Here is a 24,186-nt window from a genome sequence, read left to right as displayed (position 1 = left end):
AATTAAACAAAGACAGATCTTTGAATAACAAAGAAAACATCATCTGTCCAACACTTTCTCAGTTGCAGGCTTCAAAGACCTGAAGTCATTTAACACTGATGTCAGTCCAGTGATTGTAGAGGAGCTGTGATAATTCTCCTGAGACTTAAACTCATGCTAATTTTGGATTTGAAAATCTCTAGAGTGCTAAATCAAAGGAGCTTTGAAGCACAGGTTGAGAGTCCTCATTGCATCCAAGTGTGGAGAAGGGCAATGAAAATAAGAAGTATTTTCCAGGAAAGGTAAGGAGTGATTTTAATTCTTTACCCTGACAAGACATCAAATGAACTGCTTCTTCATACAGTAAGTTTGTTTCTTTCAAGTAGCTTATCCTGAATTGTTCAGCCATTTTGACTGTTTAACTAACTGAACATCCTTTTTACTTCAATAAAGTGAAGCAAACAAAACATATACTTAAAAGGCACTTACTAAGAACCTGAAATACTCAAATAAAGGGACTCTGCCTCCTAGTTTTCTACATTATACTAATACATGTTTCCAAAACAATTTACATATCTCTGTGATAATGCCATTGAGGCCTGTCAGAGGGTTTCTTTTAAACAGCATTATTAAATAGTTCACTGAAGCAGAATATTTTAAAATTGGTAGTCCTATAAAGAGGATATGCACTTAAGTAACTTGCCAATTATACTGAACTTACTGAATCTAAAGAACTGAAAACTGTATTTCTACCCAATATGGAGGATAATTATGTTTGCCTGTTTATATTTAGTTGTTAGGATTTTTAAAATATGAGCACCTATATGCTTCAGCTACTTTGGATAAGACATGGTGCTTTCCCATTAGCATCTGGTGGTAGAAAAAATTGACCCTGAGCTGAACATCTTTTTGCTTAGGAAGTTCTTTCTGCCCATACTAGACCAACACACCCAAGAGCTGCAAAAAGCAGCAATTCCGCCTACATGAAAAGAGATTGTTCACCTGAAGTTGTTAGGCTGTTATTGGTTAGGTCTTCCATCTACTCACCAGCAACCCCTTTAATCCTTTCTGAATGTCTTAAGGTATTCTGGATTCCAAGATTTCCAATAGGGAATGGTAAGTATTTAGGTTAAACACATATGAGGTTTTATTAATCATTTTAAAATTTCTTATGTTTTGTTTCTATTGCTGCATAGCAGGAAATCTTTGTTTTATATCTGTCTCTATATACATAATTGTTATAGTCACCACTGATGGCCAGATTCCAAAAGGCAGGTAAGCTGAGCAAACAGAATCCTCAGAGTGTGATCTGGCATAAGCAGAGCAGGAGTGGGTGGTTGCAACCCAGTTTAAGGAGTGGTATGAGACCTCAGGTGTACTGAGAAACACTTCAGAGACAACAGAGGAGAAATTGATCCCTGCAATAGGAATTCTTCCCCCTCTTCTTTCAGTTGGATTGTCGCACTGGAGTGTCATAGGTTCTGCATGGATGGGTCTTATATGGCATAGAGATGAAGCACCCAACAATGCTGTGTGCAGTCCAGACATAAGAACTCATTCTCAGCTAACAGTCACTTTTGAGTCTTTTCACTAACCATATTTTCTGCAGTCATGATTAACATAATTTGACAGGTCTTTGCTGGAACAGAGTTTGTACATGCTGAAGCATCAGCACAAGAGTAAACATTAAACGCTTTTCAAGGAGAAGACCTTGCCAGAAGAGTCAGTGAAGAAAAACAGAGATAAATGTTAATATGTTTATGCGTATGTATACACACACATCTACATAAATCCTACTAAAAGCAAGCAGCACCCAGAGAGAAGTAGCAAAAGTCTGCAGTGTGTTCATACATTCTTGGTAGAATCCATCTGAAGTCATGTTTATATGTTCAATCTAATGAAAAATGTTGTGTTTTTACTGTATTTGTATGTTTGAATTGTGAGATGAGAACATAACCTAAAACATTATGTTATGTTATTAACAAGTTGGCCAAAACTAATAATACCCTTCTCATTATCTGCAACTACTAAGAGCCCAAGGTACGAATCAGACCAAGCCCTGATTAGAAGTATTTGCATTCGAGTGTGTAGCCTTTTTACTACTTGAAAATGAAATGTTTCTTTCTCGTTCTTAAAGACTATAAGCTTTAAATTTCCTTTAGCAGATAACATAGATGTTTTCATACTACACTGATTCCTCCCAAATTATGGCTTGTAACTGAAATGTCTAAATTTAATAATAATTAGAAATAGAATACAGATTTATTCTTTAATTAAAGGTGGAGGACAGAAAGAGACAGTCCAGCAGCAGTTCAGCTCCACTTGTAGCAGAGTTCACTGTTAATTGGGTGCTCAGCAATTCTGAAAAGTCAGGTCTCAGCACTATCTTAACCTCATTGAGCTTTATGGAAGTCTTCAATTGGCTTAACTGGGGATAGATTAAACTAGCACTCAATTTTCCTGAAAATCTATCAAAAACCTGAGACAACCACACTTCAGAAATCAGAAAACCAGAAGCTTTAAAAGGGTATTGTACACCTGCTGTGCAAATTTACAATCTCATACAGAAAATCAATGTGCTTTTTCCTTATTGCAGGGTATGGAGATAATGAGAAAAATGATTGCAATATACTGACTCACAAAAGTCACCTGAAATTGTGAGGAAACAAGCACTATTTAACATGGTTTATTCAAAAAACACTTTACGCTATAAATTTCCATTTTTTGATTGTCAAAGGTAAAGGGTTATTAGTTATGGGGTTTCAGCTATAAAAATGATTCTATTATCAGTTCCAAAATTTTGTGATGGTTCTCACAACTATCCTGCAGATTGTTTGCTCAGATAGCTGCAAGGAGCTGGTGAATACCATGAGGCGGCTCAGATGAGTGAGCAATAATGTAAGTACTTCAGACTTTGGAGGCGAAAAGACGGTTCACAGGTGTGCTCTGGTGAGCTGAGGTGCCCTGTCTGTTTGCTTCCAAGCTTCCATCAGCCAGAAAGCTTGCTCTTTCACACCACTTTCACACTCGCACTCTGTGGTCAGGCAGGGAGCAATCTTCTCACTACTACATACATATACCAGCAGGAGCTCCTGTGTGGGTACAGCTGGGCTGATAACTAAGTGCGTCATACAGCTTCAGCCTGCGTTGCTTTACTTGTAGAAATAAGCTAACTCTTGTGTATTGAAAATGTCTTTGCAGAACACTCTGTGTCACTAGCCACACTGCTTCAGGTTGAATGAATGAATGAATGAATGAATGAATGAATGAATGAATGAATGAATGAATAAATAAATAAATAAATAAATAAATACATAAAGACATAAATACATAAATAAATAAATAATGCAGCTTTCTGGTATAGGAAGAATCTTATTATAGAATCATGGTGGTTATGCCTGTACGGGAATAGCAGTCAGAGGGAACAGAAGACTAGGAGGTTGTCCTGTTGCTGTGTCCTTTAGAGCTTTTCCTCTAACAATAACTTGCTCCAACTGTTGTAGATATAATACTTATTGAAATGTATCTCTCATCTACACTGAAAGTTCTTGTGCTTCTATCCTTAACATGGTGGGCAAGAAAACAATCCAGTGAGAAAGTGTTGAACTTACTCTCTTAAGAGCATGAGCTACTGATCAAAAGGGGGCTGTTCTTCTACTTACAGAAAAGTCTTGCTTAAAATGTTAAGCTAAAACTTTCATTTCTTCATGAATGAAGCGTTTGCTTTTACCCACATGAGGTTCTGAGGTGGAATCCATTACTCTCCACTGTAATCACTGATCTAAAAAGTCTCCCACTCAAAACCTAGATCTGAACTAGATCAGTGTTTAAACCCTGAGACAGAAACACAAAAGAACACTCTATGTAAACTCCCCCATAACAACACAAAATCCTTGTCAGATCAGAAACAGTTTCGAACGCTTGAAGAAAGCAGAATGATCACTTTATATACTGTGTCCAAGTAAATGACAGCACTTTAATCTTCAGTTGGATCCCCAGGCTGATGCATCACAACTGACATACTTTTGCTCTTCCCATTATTGGTTTCTTTGTTGTTTTTTTTAACTGAAATTAAAATTTGTCACAGCATACCTGAGATCTGTCTATCAATATCAGGTATATCAAAGACAAAGTAAGGGATGAGAGTGTAGGAAAGTGAGAGAGGAAAGAGATTTTGGTATGGAATAGGAAGTAAAAAAGTATTTCTTGTAATGTAAGAAAAAGTGGAATTTAATTATTCGGTGTATAAAATCTGGTTATTGCAAATCCTCCTGGAAGCCATGAAGTTGAAGTAGTTGACCGGGAACAGGCAAGACAGATTTATCATACCAAATTATGTCTCTCTCTTATGAGATGATCTGACTGTGATGAGATGATTGGCTTCATGGAGAATAAGAAAAGTAGTGGGTATCATTTATCTTGACTTCAGCAACGTTTTCAGCATGGCCTGCTGTAGTCTTGTAGCTCAGTTGGAGAGACATTGGACTGAGTAAGTCACTTACAAGGTCAGTAACTGAACTGGCACACTGAAAGGTCAACAGATCAAAGTGACTGGTGTCTGTTTACTAGCAGCATTCCTCGGGAGTCAGTGCTGCTGCAGCAACACAGTTTTGCACCTCTATTAACAATCTAGTCAGTGGGACATGAGGCACTCAGTAAATTTGTGGAGGATGCCACATTGGTGTGGAATGGTTAGCATGCAGGGTGGCCATTCAGAGTAATGTTGGAGAAATGAGCTGACAGAAACCTCAAGAAGTTCAGCAAAGGCAGAAGCCAAATCCTGCCTCTGAGCTAGAAGTTCACATGCAGCAGTACTGGCAAGACACTGCCTGTGTAGAAAGCAGTTTCATGGAGAAGGACCAGGGGTCCCGAGGAGCAGAAAGTTGAATGTAGATCAGCAGAGGGCCATCTCAGCAAAGGTGGACAATCTATGCTGGATTGTGCTAGCAAGAACATTGCCAAGACATTGTGAAAAGTTATTATTTCCTCAAACTGTCACTTGTGAGGTTACAACTGGAGTACTGTGCTCAGTTATGTGATCACCAGTAAAGACACTGACAAACTGAGCAAGTCCCATGGAAGGCACTTAGGGGGCTAAAGTATATGATATGAAAGGAGGGACTGAGGCAGCTGGATTTGTTCAGCCCAGAGAAGTGAAGGTTAAAAGAGGTTCTGATTACTGTCTCCAACTACATAAGGAGAGGTCATAGAAGAAACAGAACAAGACTCTTCTTGGAGATACACGGTGAAAACCTGAAAGGTACCAGTCACAAATTGTACGAAGGAAAATTGCTGTTTAGATATAAGAAAAAAAAAAAGTTTGACCACAAGGATTGTCAAAGACACCTGCTGCAAGAAAGGTTGCACAGAACCTCTGTCCCTGGAGATAATCAAAACATCATCAGGGGCATGGCCTGAGCAGCCTGATCTAATTTCAGAGTTAGTTATGCTTTGAGCAGGGCATTGGACTAGGTAACCTTTAGAAGTTCATTCCAACTTAAGTCATCTGTGATTCTATTAATTATTATGTGTCATTTAAAAAACTTGTAGCTGCTCATGTTAACTTTGCTTAGTTTGGCTTGAAGGAAGAAGGATCTACAGGTGTAGTCCTTGCTAGCATATTGCATTCTGGAACAATCTTGGGATGGGATCACTAGAATTTGTTTTATAGAAAGATGTTTGACCATTTTGAATATTCAAAATGTTATCTCATGCAACTGGCTGCTTACCCACAGTTGTTAAATGTGAAGAGCCTTTATCCCAATAACCTTAGAATTTTTGAGTCTGCTCATGGTGTTTGACATAAAAAAAACCCTTTCTTGTTTGTTTTGCTGTTAGAAAGGCTAATATTTCCTCATTTGTGTTACAGATAATGCCAACATCCAGATTTAACGAAGTTTAAATGGGAGCTAGGTGGTTGCAAAGTTTTCTCACCAAGAGCTCTCATTCAAAATAGTCTTCACTTATTTCTTTGGGAAAGCTTTATAGTTTCTGGGCTTCACAAAGGTGATTTAAAGAAGGTGTAAATGAGAGATAGGGATAGTCTTGATGAAATAATACAGAGCTAAATGCCTCTTTTTGAAAAGTCAGAAATCATCATTGTAACACAAGCCACATTGTAACTTAAGCAATTTGTCCAAGTTAAAATAATCTGAACAGACAGATAAAATATTTACCCATGTGTTTTCAGGTATCTCCAAGCACTATCAATATTTCCACCATTACATCCATGTTGATTCCTGGTATCACAAGAGATCAAATTCTGAACAGAAAGGTTGTCTGTGATCTGACCCTCAGAATGAATAGCTATTCTATCTGCTGCAACACCTGTTTGGAAAGAAATTTTCTGTTATCAGAAAGAAATAATTACTCACAACTTCATGCTGGTTATTGTGACTGAAATACATCAGTATTTTCTGTCTGTGCAGATTTCTTTAGAAAAAAATACATAAATATTCTGTACACACTTTAGAGAGAGGGGATTGCAAAACTACAAAGCACCATGAGCAACTTTGCTGTAATATTTTATATCCATAGAGTTACTGGTTATCATAAAGTCCCACATATCTAATCATCAGATGAGGTGTTTACATAATTTAGTCTGATAGTCTTTACCATGTTTGTAAATACATATTTATCTCTGGTTCACTTCAGCAAGCAATGCAAATACTTTCCCAACTCTCTAGAGCTGAATCTCCAAATCTCTTTTCGCTATTTTCTACCTTTCCTTCCTTTATTTGAAGAAAAAACAAAACAAAACAAAACAAAACACACAAAAAAAACAACCAAAAAAAACAACAAACAAACAAACAAAAAACAAATAAAAACAACAACAACAACAACAAAAAATTCCTATGAAGAAGAAACACCAAACCTGAAAGTATGTTTTGATTTTGCTGGAAATAATATTCAGAATTGTTCACATTACTGTGTAAATGTGGGATTCATTGGACTTCCCTTATTGCAGGAAACTATTCTTCAGAGACAGACACCTTAGATATCTGAACTCAATCAGATAGTCGTAATTCTGAGTACTAATACATTTATACACTGATTTAAAGGGAGACTAGGTTAACTGAGTTGCCAGTGAAATTTAAACCACTTCTTTAAACCACAGTGAAACAACTAATTCTCAATCCTAGTTGTTAATCTGTGCTTAAATTAGCACTTCATTTTTGAGCCTAAAGATAATAATAAAACAAAATAAACAAAACAAAACAAACAAAACAACAAAGAAACCCCAAACAACAACAACAAACCCCCACGAACTGTCAAAATCTAAAGCCCCATCAAAATCAACACTGATTTCAGTAAAGTTTGGACAAGACTTTAGAAGAGTCAGTCTGCTACTGACAGGTGACAATGGCCATATTTTGTGCTTTTGTGAGGTGTCACATGATAATTTATTTTCATAGGTGTAAAAGTTTTTCACTTAAGAGTTTTGGGATACTTATAGGAATTACTCATGATAAGAAGAAATGATACAGCAGTGCTTGCCTATTCATTGAGCAACAATTAATCTTACAAAGAAGGACTGAAAATTCAGACTGAAACTGCTAATGCACCTAAAAAGCATGGGAAGATATCTCATAATATTTAGCATTGAAAATAATTATCTGAATGAAAATCAGAAGATTCACTTATCAAAGGGAAAATTTAGACTGAATATCTGGAAATTATGTCAGTGACCTTTGTTCATCCCTGCAGTAATCTGTCAAGAGAGCTGTTAGAAGCTGTCTTGTTTCCTCTTTTAAAATTACACTGGACAAGATATATTGGTAAGAGAGTGTGTTCAGTCTGGCTTTGGCAGGGAGCTGGGACTACCTGTCCTAATTCCTCCTCTTACTGCTGTGATTTAAAGTGGTAGTTGCAGAAACCTGAACCTGTGAGGACTCAGTGGCTGGAACAAGTCATAAAGGTTGATTGCCTAGTTTTTTCCTCTCTATATATCCCAATATGTATTGAGATTTATTGCAGTGTAAGAAAAATCAGTGTAGCAGAAAGTGATGTGAACATTTGTGTCCATTTTTCATAAAAGCAGAGGTTGTAGCATGAGTTTGAATTGCATTACTGAAATTTCTTTGCTTACAGAATTCGAAAATAGTTTCTTCCACAAATATCTGAGGAGTTTCAGGGTTTTCTTCTCATAAAATTATTTAAAAAGTTATACTTAATTTGCTTCAATAACAAGGGCTGGACAATGGCAAATGTATTATGCAAATATATAAATATATAGATAAAACCAAAGCCTTCCTGTTTTAAGTTTCAAGTCAAGCATGTACTTGTGCAACTAAGGGATGCAGACTTTTAAAAAGTTACTCTACCAGTTACGATAAAGTGCATTAGGCAATTCATTCTCTACTTCCTGTCATCAAAAACCTCTCTGTGTTACCCAAGAAAAGGAAACAAAGCTCTACAGCTCAGATTGACTTTTGAAGTTTTTGGAACAACTTGGAGGGAAAGTTACAGTAATTTCAAATGTTCTGATTTGCTGATAAAAAGTGAAGAGCAAGCTGAAATTTCTTCATTAGTAGTCACTCAAATTTTCATCAGACACCTAACATATAATGACAATTTAAAGATGATTAAAGAAAAAATTACTTGCGGTTGAAAAAGCCCAGGATGCTCCACAGTTTCGTTGATCCAAAGGATCATGAATCCACTCAGGCCACGCATAAGTGGCTGCAAAAAACACAGGAAATTTTTCTTCTGGAAGTGAGTTTCCCTAAAACAAAATGTAGGAGATCTATATATGTTCCGTTTTCTAATATTTCCTTAAATTTTACCCCAATTTTTGCAAGAAAAGCCTTCTGCTATAAATAGCAGTAAAGTTAACTACCTGTTAGGAAGTTAACTACCTGTTAACTACCAGATAGGAAATTTTAGTTACCCCAGGGTAGGCATCAGTACAATATATCATTGATTTGTCTTTTACAGAGGTTTTTCAATTTCCAGCATTTATTCTAATTCCAGAATGAAAATCAGTGATTTTTCTTCTGCTTGGCAATCTGATGTTGAGCTGATGAGAATTCATGGTCTGATCAGTAAAGCCACTGGGACAGCCTTTTTTGGCATATTCATCTCTCAGCCTTAATTTATGTCCCCCAAGCTTTGCACAAATATCCCCATATGCAAGAACCATCTGGTACAATTGCAAATAGTCTGCTTTGTGTTCAACATAGCAAAACCATTGACCTATTTTTTTTTTTCACTGTTGAACTTTATGGAATGATTGCTTATGCTACACAGGGAAACAGGAATGGCCATACAGAATTACAATATTAGTCCATACAGTCTTATCAGGTTGCCTCAAACCATTGTTGATAACATGTGTTCCAGAGGAAAATACAATATACAAAATATGATAATCTGCTCCTAAGTAAAATAGTCCGTGATGCTTCTTTCTTATAAGCAGGCTCATGCCCTGAAGGTCAATGCCTTCTATCCTGTTCAAAATCCTTTATTTTATTTCAACTTAGTTTCCTAATTCTGGCTGTCCTTGCTGCACCATTTTTCTAAATTGTTTATGTGACTTATGAGACTACATAACTTTTCCTAAGAGGATTTAAACATTTGAACCCAGTTCTTTCAGACTATTTCTGGACTCTTTGGAAAACCAAAGCTTACCACTTGGGCAGTATCCATATCACTTTGTTGCATATGCTGGGAAACAGCAGTGCCCCCATCCAGCTTGTGTGCCTGGATTTCATTCCCACAGAAAACCCAGGGTTGCTAAGAGTGGGTAAGGGGAAAAAAAAGCTTGTATCTCAGGTCTTTGTCTGATATTAGACTGGGATTCACACCCAACAGACATATTGATACAGTCTGTGCATATGCCCAGACTCAGTCACTATCAAGCGCTTCTACGTTCAGTAGTTTAGATGCAAGATGTGAGTTCTAAACACCATTAGCCATTTTTAAAGTATACTGCAAGTTGTTAAATCACTTAAGTGCTCTTGAAAATTTTACCTCCACCCATAACATGCCAGTAATCTTTTAAAACTTGATAAAATATTAATCTCAATATTTTAATTTCTTTCAAAAATCTACTTTTAAAAAGCTACACAAGATACACAGGACTTGCAACCTCAAATGATGCACAGAAAGCAACAGCTAAGGTAAAGAACATGTTGCCAAATTATCATTATGTTCATTTTCAATAAGAATGCACAAGATTTGCTTTGAAGATGAATCATACTGGCCTATACAAATAGTGTTTCTTTTACATTCTAAATTGATCAACGAGTAAATAACCAAAATTTGGCAAATATTATTTGGCATACTTGTGTGGGCAATGTCCCCTTACAATGTTACAAATGAGAAAAGGTTGGGCCAGATGATCCTTAAGGTCCCTTTCAACCTGGTATTCTATGATTCTCTACAATTATATGAAATGAGGCAGTTGAGAAAAACAAGATTTTAAATAGAGCTTTGGTCTGAGCCAATGTGTTACTTTATATATTCCTAAACTACTGCCAACATATTTAATAGCTTCATATTGTAAATCCCAGAGCAAATCCCTCATTAACCCTCAGTCTTGTCATTTAAAAATGCAGGATTGACCTGTAGCCAGAAACATTAGTTTTTTGATCGGGAAATTGCTACCCTGATATTGAGAAACATTGCTGTTCTGTGACAAATAGTAAGTCTAGGAAATTCTTTCTCCATCAGACCGCCATCAGACAGCACAATGAAATCAGAAAAAATGACTGACAAGCTATTTTTAAACCTTTCTGTGTATTATCTGCAGTGAAGTTAGTAGTCTGGCCAAAGCAGGAGGCTAAGAGGTTATGAAAGAACACTCAAACTTCAGCTATGACTTGAGTAAAGTTAGCCCATCAGAGAAAAAAGGACAAAGATTAATGAATTTGCAAATAGTTTTCCTGAGGGAAAGCAATATTTTTTTAATGTAGGAGAAAAGTTCTGGATATCACTCGCTTTGTACAGTCAAAATGGGCACGCATGCCCTTCAGTTTGCAAGGGGAGATACACAACTGCTGAGCTTTTTTACTAGGAAAAGACGTATGCCAGAGGAACCATTACACATATTAGACATGTAAACTATAAGGCAAGAGCTGGTGTACTCCGTATACCTTCACATTGTCATTACAAGTTCTTTGATACTTAATCCAAAATGGTACCACATAACTATGTATTCTATTTTCTTGTCAGATGACACCTGAGCACCTTGTTGCCAACAGATGCAGACCCAACCATTGTGATGCACCTCTTTCCAGACCACCAAACGTCTATCATAATGTGTTTTAAAGGCATGGTGGTTATTTTTGTGCTATACAGGACTTCAAAGAATTATGACACTGTTTTCTGCAGTGGGTAAACATTTCAAAATATCTTCTCAGGTAATTTTAGTTGTCGGTCTGCGTTCAGTCTAGCCATACTCCTCTGGAGTAGAGGGTCCTCAGTTCGGATTATGTTCTTGTTCCATATCATTGTCTTTTAGGTATTCTAATATACCAAACTACCTTTCCCAGACATAAACAACACCTTACTGAGCAGGTATAGACTTTTAATAATAGCAGAGCTTTAAAAGCTCTATGAACAACTTGAAGAAACTTATGTTTTCCCTGAGATGAAATGTAGCTCTGTCACACTGTATTTGAAGTAATGTTATGAATCCATGTTTGTTGTTGAATATGTCAGTCAAACAAACAACTAATAAGACTGTAGTCCACAACCAAACATTTCAACACCACTGAGATCTAAGACTCCACTGTAGATGTAAAGTGATTAACACAGAAGGGCTTTACGTTCTTGAATCTTTTTTTTTATGCAATTGAGTAAAGACTTCCTTCTACACAAAAATGGTTTTCTCAAGCATCCCAAAAGTACAGTAGAAAATAATCAGAACAGCAGGCCCTTAGGTACCAGAAACTGCCATCTGTTCCCTAAACAGTAGATTAAGTAGCATGCTGAAGAAACATTTTTTATTTAAAGTATTAAAGAAAAAAAAAAAGGTGCATGTTTGGGGTTTTTTTTACAGACTAGCAAAGCTACCAGTTTTTAATCAGGTCAGCACAAGATAGAGCCAAAGATTCATAGAGCAAAAAATTCCTGAACACTAGTTGTAGCATTTTTATCAACTAAATTTATTACTTTGGGTTAATGACTTGCAGTTTTCTCACCTGCAAAATGGGAAAGACAGCAATAATCCCAGAGAATGAATGAATATTTAATTAGTGCCAATTTATCCAGAGTATGTAACCAGTACTTTGGCCTGAAGGTGAATTATTACTCAACAAAGTCACTTAAAGTTCAAGCCATTAAGGTTTGGAGAATGTCTCTGAAAAATATTAGAAAGTCATTATTTCTGAATTTTATCAGTCATACCTTTTTACTCTCTTCTGAGCTGCCACCTAGTTACAGATGAAGCTTAATGGAAACACTGTTGTGAATTTTCACTTGTTTTTCATCACTTTGGACTTTGTAAATGTGTTAGTATGCTTCACAGGATATTGGTGACAGAACATTATTCACGTAAGCTGAAGCACAGACAAGTGTCTCTTAAAATCTGGTAAGACACTTGTCTAAAAAGTGCCTGGAAGTTAACTCCATGGCTACTGTTAGTTTGCCATTTGGAAGAATCTGTCCATGTACCCCTGGTGATCCCAATCTGTGCTATGAAATCGCTGGATTGTGCAGTGATTATAAATATGGAGCTGGCTATGAGTGAAAAAAAAAAAACTTTTTTAAAAATGTTTTTGTGAAGTGTTAAAATGTGGCAGAAGAGAAGTTCCCTGAGGCAGAACAAGGATTGTAAAGAGATGATGTTCTTCTAGAAAACTACAGAAGGTGGAAGAATCAGGGAGATTTGGAGCTTCACAGGAAACTTCAGAGAAAAACATTTTACATCAAGACTAGCCAAGACTGAAACCACTGGCTTAGGAGCAAGAAAGTTCTAATATTTCTGAAGAGAAGCCATAGGTAGGAGACAGGCTTATGTACAATTTGGAGCAATTTTCTGTGAGCTTGAAGCATTCTCCAGAAGCTGAGAAAGTCATACAGATATTATTTTATATTTTTAGCTTTTGTAAGTAGAGAGAAAGACTATTTAGACTTTAGATTTTGTAAAAAGACAGTGGATAGAGAAAGGATGACTGAGTAACGTGTCAGTGGAACAAAGGCCATAAGAAGTGCAGCAAAGCAGCTGCAGGAAACTTAATGACACCAATTCAATAGGCTGGACATAATGCAAGACCACTGAGTGACCAGCTACCCCAAACTGGCTACGAGAAAGGAAATGTCATAAAGAATTTCTTATATCCGTCCTTTTCTCATTTTCCTGGGTTGAATCTGTCTTACCTAACTAGATATCTAGTAACATAGATGTCAGTCTGTGAGCTGGGTACATAGTATCCATTTTTTGCTTATGCTATATGATCATCACACTGTATTTTCTCAAGGATAAAGCCAACAACAGCAACAGCAGCTCACTCCCAACTCTCTTGACCCTCAGTGCAGTTCACTGGCAACCTGTGGCAGATGTCCACTAGATATTAATGAAAATCTTTTATGTCGTTTTCTTACTTTGACTTTCCATCCTCACTGAGATTAACCCTTTGGCTGCACAGTAGTCTAAGTCTAGCAAATCACCCAAGGCATGACTTCAAAGCTTAATTTCTTTCAGTTTCTTACTCTGACAATACTCCATAGTGTAATTTTGAGCAAGGCGGCCAATCTGAGCCACTGTAGGTAGATAACCTTCTGTGGGACAAAAGAACAGTCTGCCTCAGGCAAAAGGGTTAGGGTTGTTAAAATTATTGAAGAGACACATCATCCTTCCTCTCTCGCCCAAATTCCCTCTCAAGTGGTAGCTCTGCACTACACTCCCCACAAGTCCTTTCATGATGTGGAAACCCTCCCAGCACACACTTAAACAACAAGCATCAATAATGGACTTTAAATAGATAATCAAATGGCATAATATGCCTGAGCTATATAAAGACAAAGATAAAAACCTGTTATATTTAATGTCATTTGCAAACCTTGGATCTATCTACTTATTCCTACAAGTTTTCTAATTTCATTATGGTGAGTTAGTTAGGTTTTCCGGTCTATGATTTCCACAATTGTAGGTCTTCTAAGAAAGAAGCTAACTGATCCATAGCATTGGAAAATCTACTCTGGATTCAATTACTGTGTGCTTCTTCTTTAATTGCTTAACCTACCTACATAACTTAAAGTATATTCACTTTGCTACAGAACTAATTTGAGCATGAATATGTGATAGGAAATTCATTAATAATTTAGCTACCATGAAAATGGTCAAGGCTGAGGTTTAGAAAGCTGATAGTTATGAATCGCCTCATTTTCCCATGCTTCCCATTATTTTTATTTCCATTTAGCCAAAATCCGAGCCTCCTAATGTGTCTTTACATTGTTTGATCCTACAGGCTTTCAGACTTTCTTTCAAGGGTTGCTGTTTAGCGACAGCCATCAGCCTTAATGAACTATGCCAAGTTTTGGTTGATTTGTTTTTTTTTCTTTATTGGTTACAGCTATGTGTGCAATGATTAGCAAGTGAAGAAGATCATAGGGAAACATCCTAAAGAAGCAAAGATTTCAAACACCAGTGATCTATAATGCAGTACTGAAATGTTAATATTGATGCACAGCTTCCCAATAGTTAGCATTTGCTTTTGCTCCTCCTTGTTTGATTTCTTTCAAATAGGACCACACTCTCTATGACTTGAAGAACTATTCTGGGAGCTTCTTACACAACACAGAAGCATTTAGTGTTAAATCATAGTCTTGTAATTGTTCATATTTATTTTTCCACATGATAAAGTTATGAAAAAAAAAAAAAAAGTTATACATGACACTTACAGGAGATTCTCTCATATTCAGCAAGGAATGAGATGGAGGGAATGTGCCCAGGCGCTTTTTGAAAGCTTCTTCCACTGTCATTCCCCAGAACTGGCTGTAGTTGTCAGCTTTCCATCTTCCTCACAGACAGGAAAAAAACCCAAACAAACAAACACCAAAACCCAGGTTAGAGATATTGCTCACATTAATACCTTGCTCCTTTATAAAAGCACCACTAATAACAACATCCAGAAATAAATCTTTCAAATTGCAATTCAAAACCTTGCATTTAATATGCATAAGAAAATATTTATTATGGACTCTTCCACTGCGAAGGAGCATAAGACAGAGCAACACAGCAGTACAAGAAAAGTGGCGATTTGAGGTCAGTGTTGTGTAGGACTGCAGGAGACACACATGTAATGCTTCAGAGAAGCACTGGAAAACAAGATGTTCACTTATAACAGTTCCTGTGGTCTGAAAGTTATGTTCACAATATGCTTCAGACCAGATGCCCACAGAGAACTAACAGCTTCGTGTAGTAGATTACATTGTCTTGAAGCTCTGGTGCACCAGCAGTGAGACACTTGAACTCAGCAGAAAGCTCAGCTGACACCTTCTGCCCGAGTTTTACACCAAGAGCCAGGGTGAGAGAAAGGGCTCCCCGTGGCTCGTTAATTAGTCTCTCCCTACTCTCAGGTAGACTAGACCCAGATTGTAGTATTAACTCTGTACACTGTATGTGCAACAGAAAAAAATACCTTGCAGCTATACACACTTGGAACACACTGAAACTCTGAGCCATGGGGGAAAATATTCTCTTTCCCCATTTCTTCCTTGTTTGTGTATGAGAAACAAGGAGGTGGGATTCATGGTCCCTGAATAATAAGAAACTCGATTGCTCTTGGTCTGCCTGCAGTCAGTGAAGAGCGCAAACATCTGCAAAAGTCATATCTCAGGTGGGTTTAACTAACCCATGGCAAACCTTACTGCTTACCACTGACATGAGGCAGGTGAAGGGCTCCAGGTACCTGACTTAATTGTCTATCATAACTCAGTTGGTTTGAATGTCTCCCATGAAGTACAAAATGTTTCAGCACTGAGTCACAGCTTGAAACCTGGGTAGGATTCATTGGTGAATTTAGCACCTCATCTCCCAGGGAGACAACCCTGTACCTCTGTCTGTAAACAGCCGGCAGGCCCCCTCTTGGTCCTCAGTTGGCCCATCCTCTTTTCCAAGGCTACCTAGAACCCTGTTATAGGGAATGATGCTCTTGAGAGAAAAATGGCTTTAAATATATATCACAAGTATTAAGTAAAGTGAAGGATAGGGGAAAATTACCTAAATAGCATTTTGTGAAAAAAAAAAAAATGTACTAAATTTGGAGAATGTTTTAAATAGATATTTACAATGTCAACTCTTACCAGCATGAGACTTTTGGTATCTTTCCATTTAAAACTCAATAATCTGCCAGAGATTAAGGAAAGCTTCTCAGATGTTGATGTAATTGGGAAAGGAAGGGAAATGGAGAACTGCATAACTTATAATTTGCGCATACATACAATACAGTGGTTTACAACAAAACCTTAAAATAAAAGTGTTCTCACCCATAGTCTCCAGAATTTATGCGCTGAAGTAAGTCTTGACGAACTAGGCATACTTCTTTTGAACACTTCCAGAGACTTTGGAAGCATTTACTGAAACAGCAAGAATATAACTGAGCAGAAAACAAATTATCAAAGGAAAAATATGCATTTTGACAGCAGAAGGAAGATGGAGAGAAAAAAAGCATAAACAACATAAACGTCACATAATATTTATGAAAACACCATGGTACTTCTCACTGCTTCACAACCTAATGAATCCTAACCAGAACAAGGTGGGAAGATTTACAGTTTGTGGTAAAGGTCATATTTGAAAAATTTTGCTTCTATCTTTCTTCCTGAGACCAAATGAGGGGAAATAGATTTAAAAAAAAAAAAAATAAAAAATAAAAAAAGGTAATGTCTGTCTTGTAAATCAGAGGCTTTGAGGAAACCTTGCTCCAAGGACAATGGGCCAAAGTCAGGTCAGTGGAGGTCCCAGCTCTGTTTGGGTGCTTCTGGAGTCCCCCAAGCTGGCCTGGGGTTGGAGCTGCAGGGCCCCCTGCCCACTCCTCCTATCCCAAGGCAAAGAAAGGGATGCTCATCGCTTTCCTACATCAATCTACATATATATATATATATTCTTCCCTTCTGAAATAATGTAAGTGCTCATCACTCATGCAAAAGAAACAGAGGAAGACATTTTAAAATAATCCCCTAAACTTTACTGACCAGGTCGAAGCTGAAACCATTTCTACTCCAGTCAGAGTGAGCAGATTGACTGAGCAGGAACAGAATTAGGCCATGAGGAAGAGACTTTAGTATTCTCATTTTCATGTCTCAATTAGAAAGCTTGTGGACCTCTTACCATTCTTTTAAGTCAGCTGGAGTCTATTTCTACATTACCTTGATGCAGCACTAGTCTTCCAGCTATTTTGATTTGATTACGTGTTTAATAAGAATTTAAGGATGCTCACTACCTTAATTCCTGTTTCATGACATATGCTAAATAAAATTAAATTTGCTGTTCTCTGAAACATTACCAGGAATTGCAGTTGTCTTTAATTATTGTTCCTTCTCCGTAATACCGGCCATCTTTATAACAACCTGCCAACATAACATAAAGATATATGAAAAGATCATATTTGAAGTGAATTAACTCAAAACTCTCTCTATTATGGAATTGTTTGTATGCAGTATGCATAAATAGTTGAAAATCAGCAACAATTATTTAAAGTCTCTTTCAAGTAATGCAGACAGTTTGACATATTTTAATTTTTTACCAGGTACATTATCATTTATAGGAAACAAAAGAGTAACATATAGAAAACAATCACTGAAAATTTATTATCTTACATGTAAATAAAAATAATTCTTCAAATATATTTATTTTCCAGCAATAAACTTAAAAGAACATGTTTCTAATAAGAATTTTCTAGTAAGCAATTAAAATAGAAATATGTTTTCCTAGTTGTAGAATTAAAAAAACTAAGAACTATTCCCAAACTTTTGTAACATATTATTTTTCTTGTTAAATAGTTTAATAGTTTCACATACTCTCCAAAGCCCAGTATAAAACTTCAACTGAGTGATGACTTTTCCAAACAAATAAAAGCCTCCTAAATTTTTTCTTTGATACCACTTCACTGAGAAAAGACATTGTGTGTGCTCTAAGACCCTCCATATACACTGACTCTTTAGTGCACTTGAAGGATCTGGACAAGCTCGAGAAGAGGGCCCACGTGAACATCACAAGGTTCAACAGGCCACGTGCAAGGTCCTGCACCTGGGTCAGGGCAATCCCAAGTATCAATACAGGCTGGAGGATGAAGGGACTGAGAGCAGCCCTGCGGAGAAGGACTGGGGGGCACTGGTGAATGAAAGATTGGACATGAGCCAACAATGTGCACTTGCAGCCCCAAAAGAAGCATGTCCAGCAGGTCAGAGGAGGTGATTCTTCCCCTCTACTCTGCTCTGGTGAGACCCCACCTGTAGTTCTGCATCCAGCTCTGGAACCCTCAGTAGAGGAAAGACATGGACCTGTTGGAGAGAGTCCAGAGGAGGTCACCAAAATGTTCAGAGGGCTAGAACACCTCTGCTATGAGGACAGACTGAGAGATTTGGAGTGGTTCAATCTGGAGAAGAGAAGGCTCCAAGGAGACCTTATTGTGGTCTTTCAGTACCTAAGAGGGGCCTATAAGAAAGATGGCAACAGACTTTTTAGCAGGTCCTGTTGTGATAGTACAAGGAGTAATGGTTTTAAACCAAAAGAGGAGGGATTCAGGCTAGACATAAAAAAGATATTTTTTACAATGAGGGTGGTGAAACACTGGCACAGGTTTCCCAGAGAGGTGGTAGGTTCCCCATCCCTGGAAACATCCAAGTCCAGGCTGGATGGTGCTCTGAGCAACCTGATGTAGTTGAAGATGTCCCTACTCATTGCAGAGGAATTGGCCCAGATAACCTTTTAAAGTCCCTTCCAACTCAAAATATTCTACAATTCTATGGTTTTTCAAAGAATACCCATCTTTGTTTGTCACAGCCTGCCACGAAGTCAGCATCAGACAGTAGCTGAAAGGAGGCATCAAGCAAGATATTTCAAATAGATTGAAGAAACTGATGCAACATCTGAGTGACACGACAGAGTATCACTGGAGCTCTGCTGTCAGGCCTCACCGCCCATGCCCAAGAAAAAATGCAAACCCGGACAAGTACAGGAGAAGATTTTTAATAATGCATGCTTAGGGAATTCAATATTAAAAATACACAGTTTCTGTAGTCTAGCAAAATCAAGACTTAGAAGTCCAAGACTGCTGCCTGTAAATGTGCTCAAGGGATCAGTGGCAGAAAGCAGAGATGTCTAAGCAAAAAGACACTGTTTGCATAAGAACACAGCTAGACTGACTGGCTGTGAAGGTATTGGGATAGAATATTAATCTATTAAGTGGGAAATGAATTAATTTGAAGATGCAGCCTGATGACTTTAAGAATGAGATCATATGATGCAAAAATCATGATCAGAAGGAAGCAGATTTGATAAATCAGGACTTCATTCCAAGTCCGGCATTCCTATATTCTTACAGCCTGTAATTCCTTTGACCACAATATTGATGTAAGTACTTTTGTCAGTGAAATGTCTCCAGTTTTACTCACTTGTAGGCCAGATCATGACTGTGTAGTATAAAAACCATTAGGAAACTCTTTGAATGTCACTTTTATACCACCACCAGGGTGACATCCAGTGTGTTGACTCTGACAGGGCTTTTTGTACCATCAGAGCAGTTGAAGCAAAACAATCAATTAAATGAGAAGTACAGTCAATAAATAAAACCCTATCAGTTCATCTCATAACAAAAATTAATAAAAACTGAAAAAAACAGAACTTCTGTTTGATACTTTACGTGCACAGTTTCTTCCGAAACTACGCAGGAAAGGTATTGAAACATACTGAATGCTGGGTTCATAAAGGCAAAGTCAAAGTAGTTCCACATAGTTAAACCAAGACCGGCCCTCAGTGTGGTGCACACCCATGGAAGAACTCACAGCATAGCTTACTGCTGCTGTGCACCAAGTCAGTGAAGAGACGGAGATCCAGAAATAAAATGCTGAGCAGTTTTATTGCTTTTCATTCCAGCCCATGTAAAGCACTTCCAATTATTGGTTTATTTAAAGCAGTATGACTCAGGAAGTGCTGAGAGCAAACCCACAGGCAGCCTGAGGACCAGAATCTTCCAGGTGAAAAGTACTTTAACCTATATGGTCTTCTAGTGCTTAGCCTTTAGCCAAAGGCAGAAGTGTAGTCTCAGTTACTAAAAGTCAGCTAGTATATAATTTCTAAAATTGCTTCCTAGTTTGCTTACTCTTCAAGTATTCAGTCCTTTTTTTTTTTTCTCCATTTTTTCCTTCCAATTTCTGTTCCTCGGACATTTCAGTTCTAAATGTTCCTTTTGAGCATTTTTGGGTTTGTGTTTTGTTGGTTTTGGTTTTGTTTGTGGTTTTTTGTTGTGTTTGTTGGGGCTTTGGGGGGTTGATAGCTTGTTTGTCTGTTTCCTGTTATATTTTGGCTGCTTTATTATTCTCCTTTTACCCTTTAAATTATTTATATAAAAATATTCAATAAACAGATTCTTGAAACCTGCAGACTTTCTATTAGGGAATCACTTTAAGGATCAGAAAAACAGGAGATTATTTTGAGATGAGATATAAAAAGAAAAAAAAAAATATATATAAGATAACCTATAGGATAATTAAAGGTGTTTGAATAGAGTAAATATAATTGCTACCTCTGGCAGGCATGTACAGTCCAGGAGTTGCAAAAAAGTGAATACAACTGCAAAATTTGGATTACAGAAGGCAGTAAAAAATATTACCACTGACATATTCCCTTATCTAAACCCTCTGTTACACTTTTACTCTTTAGAGGCAGACCTGCAGCAGTGCCCACATGGCAAACTGCTGTAGGTTTTGTAATGATTCATTTCCATGAAAGATTTTGCCGAACTAGACTGGCAGGCTGTCAGCTCTAAAGCCAAAATGCTGTTAAATGTTTATATAGCGCTTATGACAACAGCCCCCCAATCTGTTGGGAATACTATACACGACTGCAACAAATAAATATGAAACAAATGTCTTTATTTACATAAATCATAGAACATTCTTCTAGATTATTAGAAATACTTTGGAAAATCAAATTGGGTTTACAGCATTTCTGTCACTCCTACTTATCAGATTTTGGCTGCATGCCTGGCTTAAGAGCTTAACTTCTTGAAGAGCTTGTGGTCTGAGTGCTGGAATGCAATCAGCAGGGTTATTGCAAAGGAACAGTTAATTTTAAATGTTCTAATGCTATTCCTGTTGATTTTAGGCTTTTGAAACTTTAGTACAGTCTCCACATTTTCAGACAGATTTGGTCTACCAATAGTAAGAAGTTACATAGTCTTAAAACCCACAATTGTAAAGTTTTCTCACCAGCAGAGATTTGGCCTGTGCAGTAACTGAGAGAGGACTAGAGGGTTGTAGATAATTTTTTCTTTTTAAATCTCTATTTCTAAAATAAATTAGACTGAATTTAGAGTATTCCTGGAGGAACTTCCTTTATGAACCAGTGAGAAACAAAAATACACCAGAGATCCTTGTTCTAGCAACACCTGTTCATCTACTCCTGCACTTGAGCTGTTGCAGGAAAAATGGTGTCCCACAGGAAAGCTGTGCTGGAGCAAAACCATTGCAGAATACCTCAGAGAAGTACAATTCAGGAGAACCCTCAGTTTTCTTGATTTTGGTTTTGTACTGATGCATTAAAAAAAAAAAAAAAAAAAAATGTCTTGCTGTTCATCTCATGTTGACTTGCAAAACTCCATTGAAATTGATGAGATTACATCAATTTTGACCCAATGAGGTTATCTCTGCTAAGTTTCAGGTAAAACAGGGGTTCAGTCCAACATAAATATGGTCTAGCCAATTCTAAAAATATGTCCCTAGAGACAAAAAAATAAAAGCAAGTGTAATTTTCACTCCAGTTGCAAGCTCAGTATCTTTTTCCACTACGCCTTTAGTCGTATTTTTAGGATGTATACACTCTAAAGCTTAATCAGTAATTTTACTTCTAAGTATATTTTTACCATGATGCACTAATGCCAGCTGAGCACTTTCTCTATACCTACCTGATGGTGCAGCTGGCCAAGGCTTGCTTGATCTGATGGGCTCATTGGTGTTGTCGCAAGCTTCCCAGTAGTCAGGACAACAGTCCACAGGACCAGGAGAACCTGAGGCACAGAACTGGTCACAGTAACAAATAGCTGATCTGGAGACGATGTTAAAGCTGCAGTCATCATCCCTTCCTGTGCAGCAGCCTCGTAGCCTGCAGGACCTTCCCTGATACAAGCTCCTTTTTAGCCTGTTCCACTTTGCAGAACCGCCATCTTCAACAGAGTAAAGTCCTTGGGAGAAATTTCTTCTGGAGTCAAGCTGCTTTACCATCCAAACTTCACTTGCAATGCAACACAAGAGAAATATCTGACTTTTGAGACACATTATTCTGCCTCTTTCAGCCTTTTTAAGTCTTTCTATACTTCACTTTATTGGTAAATATCCATGCAATGCAGATGTAATATCTTCAGTTAGTATTCAGAAAGAAATCTGAACAGAAAGCTGTGGACTATGGTTTTCTAGGAAGACTCTGTATGTGTTAATTATTAGTCAGACATGTTGTAAACCGATTTATTTGCCTAAGATACAGAGATACTGGAAAGACCCACAACTATGTATTCATCATTATGAAACTTTGGGTGCATTATTTTGCAAGTGAGAAAGTTTATAGGAAACGTTGCAGAATATACATGGTCCGATATTTTAGTTCTGTACCTTTAACTAAACCAAAACAACATGAGGAGTGAGCACATGATCTCAAAGGAAGGTGTCTTTCTTTTGGGCTTCATTTACCTGTAACTAATGTTCTCCATACTATATAACACTGGGATTGCATTTCATCTACATTTTCTCTCCCGATGTACAAGGCTGTATCACTACAGTAAACTTATCCTGCATCCCCCATTTCAATCTTGCTTCCAGTGACCTAGCTGAGCTTTATATGCTTAATTTGCACAGTTTTATTGTGGGCATATTTAAAAAAAAAAAAAAAGAAAAAAAAAAGAAAAAAAAAAGTCAGGTGATACTCGATGTAAACTACTGCTCGAAGATTTTGTTTCAAGGTCTTTATTTCTTTAGTCAAAATGAACTTGCAATCTCTGTAAATAGCATAATACATACCCACTGATGAGTGCACATTCCTATTTTAAAAAGGAAATGGCTGTATTAATAAAACCACAAAAAAAACCCAGAGCAGATATCAAAAAGACAAGTCTATTGGCCTTTATCTGTAATCAATGATCTCCAGGTTTTTCAACAGCAGACCTAAAGAAAAATGCATGGTATCGTTGCCAAAACTTAACAGATTCAGAAAAAACAAAAAAAAAAGGCAGTAAAGAACTCTGAAATTCCCAGCAGAGGTAGCACATGATGGTAAACAAAAAATAAAAAATAAAAAAAAATCATAGTTTGAAATCTGAACTGTTAAAGATAATTTAAGTCTCCAAAGCTGAACAAGCAGAGCTAAAAACCAGTCATCTCTCTATCTCCATTTTGTAGTAAATGAGTGGAACCTGGAGAAATTATTGGCAGACCGTTTCCTAGGGAATTAAGGGAATCTTTCCCTTTGTGACTTCAGCTGGGCTGTTCAGCACTGCAGGATGTGGTAGCATGAAAAGGCATCTACTTTTGAAAGCACAGATGGCAGCACAGCTGGTTTGGATGCATTGCCATGAATGGCAGAGACATTAAGAAAGCATACGTGTGTGTGTTTATATATATGGGCTTGTAATCCAAGCGCTCAAGTTTTTAATACAATTTCTTGACTGTGGTGCTTTTATCTGACCTGCCTCGCACACTGTCCCCACCACAGCTGAAGAGTTGTGGATAATGGAAAAATGCATCAGACCACAGGATTTTTATTTTTCCCTCTTGCAAGCAGGCTTCTGTGTGGAAGTTATAGAAAGGCCAAGGTCAGCAACATACAATCACTATGCAAGACATAATAGGACATAAATCTTAGCCTTCAGGTTTGCTCTGGGCTTCTTTAATTAAGTTTTGCTAATGAGACAAAAATCTGGACAATGTTAATTCTGACACTGACTGCTATAACGCACCAAATATAACACATGAAAAATGAGAAAAGACATGTTCATGGAAACTCAAGTCAAGTGCTCATTGGAAATGATGATCCAGTTCTTTTCCTTATGTCTA

General features: G+C 37.3%; 1 protein-coding gene across 1 annotated transcript in view; it reads right to left on the bottom strand.

Annotated features, from left to right (window-relative positions):
* Positions 1–22,546, bottom strand: part of TINAG (tubulointerstitial nephritis antigen) — a 45,884-nt gene extending 23,338 nt beyond the window's left edge. Inside the window, exons 1-6 of the mRNA XM_005506771.3 lie at positions 22,050–22,546; positions 17,430–17,493; positions 16,411–16,500; positions 14,824–14,938; positions 8,581–8,704; positions 6,156–6,306 (exon numbers count right to left, since the gene is read on the bottom strand). Coding sequence (XP_005506828.2) covers positions 6,156–6,306; positions 8,581–8,704; positions 14,824–14,938; positions 16,411–16,500; positions 17,430–17,493; positions 22,050–22,419 — 914 coding nt within the window. The 5' untranslated portion in view covers positions 22,420–22,546. The remainder of the gene's footprint in view (positions 1–6,155; positions 6,307–8,580; positions 8,705–14,823; positions 14,939–16,410; positions 16,501–17,429; positions 17,494–22,049) is intronic.
* Between the last annotated feature and the right edge of the window lie 1,640 nt (positions 22,547–24,186).

This window comes from Columba livia, chromosome 3 (genome assembly GCF_036013475.1).
Source record: "Columba livia isolate bColLiv1 breed racing homer chromosome 3, bColLiv1.pat.W.v2, whole genome shotgun sequence".
Taxonomy (NCBI): Eukaryota; Metazoa; Chordata; class Aves; order Columbiformes; family Columbidae; genus Columba; species Columba livia.
Note: the sequence above shows the minus strand (reverse complement) of the source record. Positions and strands in the feature narration are given on the sequence as shown.